Consider the following 8,915-nt stretch of genomic DNA (forward strand, 5'->3'; position numbering starts at 1 on the left):
CATGCAACAATATTCTCAGAAATCGTCTCTTATATTCTCTGTCAAGAAAAAAAAAGAGAATTCAACTCCAGATGCTCTGAGATCTGCTCCTAACCGGGGCTGAATGATCAGTTCCACCTGATCATAAACTGGAGGGGTGTGGCCAGTAGTTTGTTATCAATAGAGCTGCAACAATTAATCAATAATTGAATTAATTGCAGACTATTTAGATAATCAATTAATCAATCTGAGCAGTTTTTTAAAGAAAAAAGTGAAAATTCAGTTTTGTTTTTTTTGTTTCTTTACTCCTTTACGACATCAAGCTGAATACAAGATGTTCTACCAAGACAAGATGTTCTCTTGTCTTGGTAGAACTGCTCTTGAACATTTGTAAAATTTTCTCTCATCTAAGATAAAATAAATAAACATTGGTCAATCACAGGAATCGCTGGGTACAAACAACAAAATAATAACGAACATGAACAAAAGTAAGAGAAAATGTGTTTGTTTGTTTGTGGTTTCTTGTAGGCGGCCCACCGTTACATGTTTTTCACCACATGAGAGCGTTTGTTTGAATAAATAAGTGAACAGACGTCAGGAGAAGCTGCTCTTTCCTGCCCTGCAGTGCAGAAACATCATTAGTGCTGCAGAGAGCGTCCTCATCTCGTGCATCCTGATGAGAATTGGAGGGTTTTTGTGCAGGAGAAACACTCCAACGCTCCTCAGTGAGACGTCTTCATCACACATCAACGCCGTGTTTATGACAACACTCGATGAGCTTAAACGCTCAACATTCATGTGCATAGATTTGTTGATTGGCAGTCGAGGTTGTTTGTGAGCGTGCAGCTCCAGATTGTTTTTGTTTTCATTTACATAAAGACGGTCTGATGTCACACTGACAGAACGATCTGTGTGTGTTTCCATGGAAAAGACTCGAGCTGATTCAGTGTGTTACTTTAAAAATGTCATCCAATACAGATACTAATTACATTCAGTAACATAACACAAGTACCACAATATTAAAGTAATGGAACTTGATTACTTTGTTATTTTTGGATTACCTCAGTGTAAAATATAGTGAAATTGTTTAGCCTAATATAGCTTTTTAGGGCTGGAACTAATGATTATTTTAATCTTTGATCAATCAGTAGATCATTTTCTCAATTTATTGATTAGTTGTTTGGTCATTAAATCAGAACATGGTGAAAAGTGTTGATCAAAGTCCTCAAATGTCCTGATTTGTCCACAACTTAAAAATATTCAGTTTACTGTCAGAGAGGAGTAAAGAAACCAGAAAATATTCACATTTGAGGAGCTGAAATTTAAATTAATTTAATTAACTATGAAATGACTCAAAACGATTAATCAATTAATTCATCCCGTCATAATCTTGTCACTTGAAAAATAGGTCCAAACGTTTGGCGCACCGTTCCATCAAATAAAAAGACTAAGAAAACTATTAAAAATACAACTACATGTAAACATAAACTCGTGTAATATAAAGTTAGAAAGTGTTTTCATTGATGCCAACCAGTTTAAGATACAATCACATTAGCAGACACAACCAGCAAACAAACAACTACAAAACTGAACCAACTCACCACTGAAGACTTCAACTGGTCGGTAATATTCTGATAAGAATGTTCCTTTTACATAAGCAAAGGTCCAGCTGATCCAATCCAGTCACACGTTTAGTCCAAAACACACTATTTCCATCAATAAATACCCACAGATTGCATGAACCAGCTGTTCACTCAAATTTGTAGACAACTACTCTGAAAACGTATATACTCGTGTGATAAACGTTAAAAGGCTGAGATTCTTCTCAAACACTTTGAGATACAATCACAACAACAGGTCCATCAGTGCCACAGAGAAGCAAACAAACTGTTACAAAACTCATCAATAAAGACACCCAATAATCTATCAACCTTGTTCAGTGGTGAAGGTCCAGCTGATCCAGTCCAGTAACACATTTAGTCCAAAACACACTGCTTCATCAATAAATACTCACAAACTGAGCCGACTGAAGTTGAAATTCTCCACATGAATCTGTCTGAAGTTTGCATGCAGATAGAAGTCATCTGTTGGCCTAAAAATGGCCGCTGCAGTCTGACCTTTTGATTGACACCGCAACTGAGCCAATAGGAGCTTCCATGTCCTGTCCACAGCCCACAACATCCAATGAGAGGTGGCGTTGGAAGGAAGTGCTTCTCTATCTTCTCCTGTGTAAAAACAGTTAAAACAGATTGAGTGGATGAGTGACACTTTATACAGCCAAAGAAATCCTGAAAATGACATTATGCAGTTTTTAGATGTGATACGAAGCTAAAATGGGGAATATCGCTCTTGTTTTGATGCCTTTACATGCTCAAATTTAGTTTGAACAAGAGAAAACCACTGTAGTCTGAAGCAGCAGGTTTACTGGGAGTCTCCAAATGGCCTTTTGTTTTCAGACCCTGAGAGAAGCATGTGTAAATATTTATTTTCTGCAGTATTGTTATCACATTCGTAGTTGGGGCTAAATGTTGTGGTCTCATTGTGTTTTCAAGCTAAAGTTTTCAAATTTTTTGGGTAAAAAAAACTTCAGGATGTTTCATCAAAACATGCAAGTACTCTACATGGTTCAAAAGAAGCTTTCAGTTTGCACCTGCAAAAAACAGAAAGACAAATCTTGTGCCTACAGACGAACTGGACCGGTAATGTGCTTTTAATTGAAGGAGAATTTGAGTGTGAGAACTTTAAAAATCCTCTCAGAAATCATCAAATCAAGTAACAGCTAATAAAGACTGGGTAGAAAACTTTAATATCTTACAGGATAAATTGAGAATAATGAGCGTTTCAGTGCAGCAGCAGTCAAGTTGTGATTTGTGCGTCTTTACAATGAATAATCTAAATTAATTAACGTGAATTATATGAAGTTGAACATGTCAGTAAAACCAGGATGTGTGATTTGTTTGTGAAATTAATGTTCACTAATAATTGATGAGAATTAAGGCACACAATTTGTGAGGAAATGGGTGATGAATGATATCACTCAGTAAGTGGATCATCTGTGTCTGCTGTTTGTCTAAACTCAGCAGTAATTCAATCATTTACAACAATGAGAACGAGGTCGAGAGGTGGGTTTTGTAAGAGGTTGTATAATCGAAACATAATTCAGAAAGATGAAAACACACGTGACAGCAGATACAACAACAAACTTTGATGGATGCAGAGATCCTGTCGTCAGCAAACATCTGTCTGAAGGTGAGTTTCCATCCTGTTTCTGAGAAGTAAAGATGGCTTTTTTAATCACCGTGGCAACCAAACCTTCACAACATCTTCAGGTTTGGTTTCCTTGGTGATAAAAAGATGCCGACCATCATTCAGTGACCACGGCTCGAAATACTTTCCTCTTCTATGTTACAAGGTCATTTTGAGGTCGAGACAAACTGAAAAATGCAGCTCAGAATGTTCAGCCTGATCTGATGTTGGTGATGTTCATTCTTGATCTTAGAAGCAGCAGTTTGACGAAATAAATGAGTTGTTCATGATACCTGATTAGGGGAAAAAAAACAAATAAGATGGACTTAAATATAACGAGGATGACAACACTTCAAGATCAGTTGTAAAATAAAGAATGACAATGAAAATCAACATGCCAAGTTGACTAAAAAGAGTTATTTACACCATGTTTTTATCTGGAATCTTCACTGTAGATCTTTATCTTAGAGCCATGTTCATGTGCACACCGTCTGAACTGTGTGTGTGGTGTGACAGTTTGTCAACAGCATGTCGGGGCTTTAGGAGACTTGGATTACACCAGACAAGCAGTATGGAAGCATTTTATGATTTTTTTTCTGTTGTTTTTTACATTTGAAAACTGGTCACCATTCAATTCCACTGTTTGGGAGATTCTGCAACACTAGACTAACAAAATAAACCCAACCTTCAGTCGGTGTGAGGGTGAGTAGATAAAGAGTGAATGATTATTTTTGGGTGAGTTATCCCTGTTCACTTCACTTCTGCATAAAACAGCAAACATCATCATGAGCTCTTGAGCTGAGCTTCTGTCAACCTCCCAGGACTTGAAGTGTTACTCAACAGCGAAGCAGCCATCCTGCAGCAGGAAGCTACTTGACAGATGTAACTCTGAAGGATCTCACACAGAATGAGGACGGAGGGATGAAGCCGCTCTGTGACATGATGAGGGGCTGCAAAAACACACGTCATGTTTGAAGTTAATGACGTGAGCCGTCACATGTTGCTAAGCAGACACGGAGAGGAATTATGCAACAACTTGGTGGGTTTATTATTTCAACAACAACTCTTATAATGTTCTGTACGACACAGAAATACTGTCAGCATGCATGAAAGCGAAAAAAAAAAAGTTCCTTATATCTCACTTTACAGCAACAATCAGTTTTATATTCTGTCACATGATGGCAGCCCTGCACAGCCGTCAAAGATACTCACCAAACAACACTAAGGTTTCCAAACACACAAACTCATCATGCAGCATATTTTCACTACAGACACACACTGGGGCTTGTTGAGGTATCTGTGCACGATGATGAATTAGTAACACGATAGACAAATATTCAGCAGGAGTGACTGAAATCTGTCTGCTGGTTGCATAACGTTCATTTCTTCAGTCCAACACCACCCACAGCTCATCAGGAAGCTTCCACACACATCCTGCACCATCAGCCTCTTTATGTGAGACTCATCTGAGCTTTTCAGTCTTAAACTACAGTGAGACACTTTTGTTTAGCACTGATGACCTGAAGTCCACCTTAAAAACATACTGTTTATGCTTATTTTTTCCAATTCTTTGGAACTTCACTCTGAGATATATATATGTATATATGTATGTATGTACGTATGTATATATGTATATGTTCAATTTTTTATGTCTTTGAAAAAAAAACACTTTGCAACTGGGATGGAGGAAAGACTTGATGTTTCGATGCATCCCAATGTGGACGTGGAAAATTCTGATTCATAAATGTCAGAAACTGATTTTCTAAATGACAATATAATGTTGACCCAGACCATCTGCAGCTCGCACTCGCAGGAGTTATCTTGTAAAAGGGGAGAGGCACTTCTTATTCACAAAAGGCGGCGATTGCAAGCGATTGTGGATGTGTCAAATAAGCCTCAGTCCTTTTTTCCTCTTACGGTAAAGGTTTTTCCTTCTGTAACTGCTGGAGGTGGTCAATAATTAGCCCAAGTGGAGGCTGTCTCTGTGCAGACAGCTGTCCAGAGGTATTCCTCATTTACCATCGTCACTGAAAATGCTTTTCAGTCAGGTGAATTTAATACTTTCAGGATATTAAAACAGTTTATTGGTATATTCATAGTTCATAATGTTCACTTGGCTCTTCTTCTCCTTCGTCTGGTCCGGTTCTTGGACCTTGTCTTCAGTTGGACGTCTCCACACTGCTGACCGTGTTCACCGCCTGAACGACGTGCACCTTGTTGACCTCCCTCCTCCTCAGCGAGCAGCTGAACACCTTCCTGAAGCCTTTGCGGAAGTGCTTGGAGACGAGGGCGTAGACGATGGGGTTGAGGCAGGAGTTGGTGTAGGCCACCAGGTGGGAGAGGATGCGGAGGACGTAGGTGGTGTGGTTGAGGGGAAAGTGTCCGAACCACATGCACAGGATGACCACGTGGTGGGGAAGCCAGCAGAGGCAGAAGAGAACGGCGACAATGATGATCATCTTGGTGACTTTGCGCTTGGCCCGCCTCGACTCGGACATGTCCTTGACGGGATCCACGCTGGTCCAAAGGTATCTGATGGTACGAGCGTAGGTGAGGCCGAGCACCAGGACGGGGATGAGGTAGCCAAAGATGAAGGTGCACACATCCATTATGATGCGAGGTGTGGACTCCCAGGCAGGAATACACACCACGGTGCCAGCCAGGTCCAGCTGTGTGTAGTAGCTGAGATACGGTCCTGAGAAAAGCAAGGCCAAGGCCCAAACCAGGCAGATAGAGGTGAGGGCGTTCTTTGGAGTTCTCATCTCCCTGGAGCGGAGTGGGTAGCAAATGGCTAAATACCTGTAAGAGCAGAGAGAACTCATGTGATCCAGATGTTTATTACTGAAAGGTATGCATCATTACAGCTGTTGGTCAATTTGCCAGACATTCCTGTAGTTTGTGGTGTTGATTGACGCTTAAACGTTAACTGTTATTTTTCAACCAGGACTCTATTTAAGCTTGTTTATTGGGTCTAATCAGAACAACAATTGTTCCATTATTAAATGAGACCTCGGTAGCCGTCAGCAGCAAAACAGGTTAACGGTAATTTTATCATCTTCAAACACACTTCATTCCAATTCAACAGAAATTATATAAAACTCACCAACTCATTTTGATTGTGGTTCGTCTTTCCACTGCTTCAACAATCACCAGCTCCAGTTTGGGTATAATAAATTACTAATTCAACACATTAGATGTGAAAATATTCTGGCTCCGACCTTCCTCAGTCTTCATCCCATATTTTCACATCTAACTCTGTAAATATAGGGCTTATTTAGACCAGCTGGTGATTGTTGGAAGAGCTGAAAGATGAATCAAGAAAGTTTTGGTGAGTTTTATTTTATTTCTGTCGAGTTCAAATGAAGTGTAGTTTAGAGTATAAAAATAGTTGCTTTGGCAACCAATATTAAGGATACTCAGATCACTTTTTTGCAGTAAAGTGCAATGCAACATATTAGTTTAGGTATTCAAGTACTTTATTTATTTACAGGAAGGTCTCTGTCGGTATCTTGTCCATTATGTTGTCAGCTAACAGATGCAGCAGTCTTGCTCAGTACACGACTGCTTTCAAAAACTGCTGTCCCCCTTGTTGTCACTTAGACACAAGAACCTGGGGAAATAGGGTCCAGGGTGAAAAATACCAAAGTTACCCCTGGGTATCATTGAGAGTGATGTTATAACTGGACAACGATCATATAAAACAGGATGCAGGAAATGAACGACCCCAATTACTCTGATCTGTACGTGAAATCTGACTTTGGGCGTCTTAATGTGCATACCAGGACACAAATGGAGCCTGGCTGCTAATGGTGGGTTTGTCTGTGTGCGTACGTGTTCAGAGGAGTTTGTCAATCACTCACTCGCTGATTTGAGAAGAGCTGAAGGACTGTCTAAGACAAAGACAGTTAATGGTTGAAACCTTGTGCCTTCTTTTTCATGTACTTAGTGTGCATATTATTTGGCATCCCTCTCTCATTGTTTTGTAGTTTATGTGACATGACTGCTGTAACACAATCAAGTCTTTTCTATCCAAATATCTGTCTGTCAGAGGAGGCAAAGGTCCACACATTCTTAGATAGTTGTGTAACTCTGTGTGTTGCATTAAAACTAAAGTAACAAGACTGTTTTGAAAATGTCAGGAGTAGAAAATACAGATATTTGTGTTAAAATGTAGTAAATAAAAAGTTGTCAGAAAAATAATTTCTCAGGTAAAGTACAGATAATCAAAAATCTACTTAAAAACAGTAACAAAGTACTTAGTTACTTCCTATCTCTGCTGTCTGTCTAATCTTTCTGTCTCTGCTGGACCACATTCTGCTCAAATTTTATTCCTAATTTCCTCCAAATTCAATGAAACATTTAACGTTTTAAATATTTCTCATCCACACTCACAGTTTAGGCTGTAATATATCTATGCAGCCTGTAACTCGCAGGTTAATGATAAACTTTTCGACCTGTTGTCTCTTTATGTCAGATGTGTTTGACGCACCTGTCCAGGGAGACAGCTGTCAGGGTGAAGATGCTCGCGTACATGGTGAGGAAGATGATGAAGTGCACGACTTTACACACCACGGGACCGAACACCCACTCATCCAGGGTGTAGATGGTGGCCTGGAAGGGCACGCAGAAGATAATAAAACACAGATCCGCGATCCCGAGGTTGAAGATGAACAGGTTGGTGGTTTTGGTGTTCATCTGTCCGTTCCGGAACAGAACCGCGAGGACCAGAGAGTTTCCCACCGTGCCGAGCAGGAAGATGACCGCAAAGCCCAGAGAGATGACCACCGACTCCGCTTTCCAGGAGGAAGAGTTCACCGAGGAGAGATTCATCTTTAGGTTAAATTCGTTCATAGTTCACACGATCCGAGATCAGTTCAGCAACGTTAACGCACGGCTCGTGGAGACGCGCGCCTCGTTTGCGCGCGACATTTCCATCTCCAGACGCAGGAGATCCAGATGATACTGTGATCCTGATCTACAGCAGAGACTGAGGACCTGAAGAAGACACAGCAGATTCCTGTCTCTCTGCTAAAGACAGACCGGCACTACGGCTCCATCAGCCTCTTCACTAAAGCTGTGAACATGATAACACAATGGTTCTCAAACTGGGGGTTGGGTCCCCCTGAGTAGGCGCAGAGCCACTGCAAGGGGGTCCAGAAGACCAGCGGAGTAATAAAGAGTGAAACAAAGTTGAATGAATATGATCTGTGTTGGGGAAATAAACAAACAGGAGTTTGAGTTTGAGTTCTATCCTGATGACCTTTATTCCATGAAAATTCTACTTTTTAAAAATAAAATCAGTTTCACCCCCAATTATTGTTATTGATTAAATGTTTTGGGTTTGGGGGCTCAAACATCTGTCAGCTTCCAAAAGGAGGGCATGCCAGAAAAAGTTTGGGAACCACTGTGATAAAACACTTTTTTTTTTTTTAAAGTTAAATTACACAGAAATACTATTGAGGCAGGGTACCATTTGGAAAACATAGGCTAGGGCAATAATAATGGTAATAATATATAGTGTCTATCAAAAAAAAAAAAAATTTTTTTTTTTTTAAAACATTTGAACAACATTTTTGAAGTGAGATAAACAAAAGCAAGACAAAATGAAGATAAAGATAAAAATAGAGGACAGAAAGACACTAAAAAGCAGGATGCAGAATGTCAAAATAAAAGCAATATAAATCAATACA

At 39.8% G+C, this 8,915-nt stretch overlaps 1 protein-coding gene across 1 annotated transcript; it reads right to left on the reverse strand.

Annotated features, from left to right (window-relative positions):
* Positions 1 to 5,014: 5,014 nt before the first annotated feature.
* On the reverse strand, positions 5,015 to 8,682 carry LOC146312425 (galanin receptor 2a). The gene is made up of 2 exons (XM_084740902.1): positions 7,715 to 8,682; positions 5,015 to 6,024 (listed from the first exon to the last, which is right to left on the reverse strand). Exons 1-2 carry the CDS (start codon positions 8,074 to 8,076, stop codon positions 5,385 to 5,387), a joined length of 1,002 nt encoding a protein of 333 aa, XP_084597028.1. The 5' UTR covers positions 8,077 to 8,682; the 3' UTR covers positions 5,015 to 5,384.
* Positions 8,683 to 8,915: the final 233 nt, after the last annotated feature.

Source organism: Lutjanus erythropterus, chromosome 17 (genome assembly GCF_056507025.1).
Source record: "Lutjanus erythropterus isolate fLutEry1 chromosome 17, fLutEry1.hap2, whole genome shotgun sequence".
NCBI lineage: Eukaryota > Metazoa > Chordata > Actinopteri > Lutjaniformes > Lutjanidae > Lutjanus > Lutjanus erythropterus.

Coding starts and splice junctions, on each gene's coding strand:
- LOC146312425 (XM_084740902.1), bottom strand. CDS start 8,076: ATGAACGAATTTAACCTAAAGATGAATCTCTCCTCGGTGAACTCTTCC. Junction 6,025..7,714: donor ACAGCTGTCTCCCTGGACAG/GTGCGTCAAACA, acceptor CTGCTCTTACAG/GTATTTAGCCATTTGCTACC.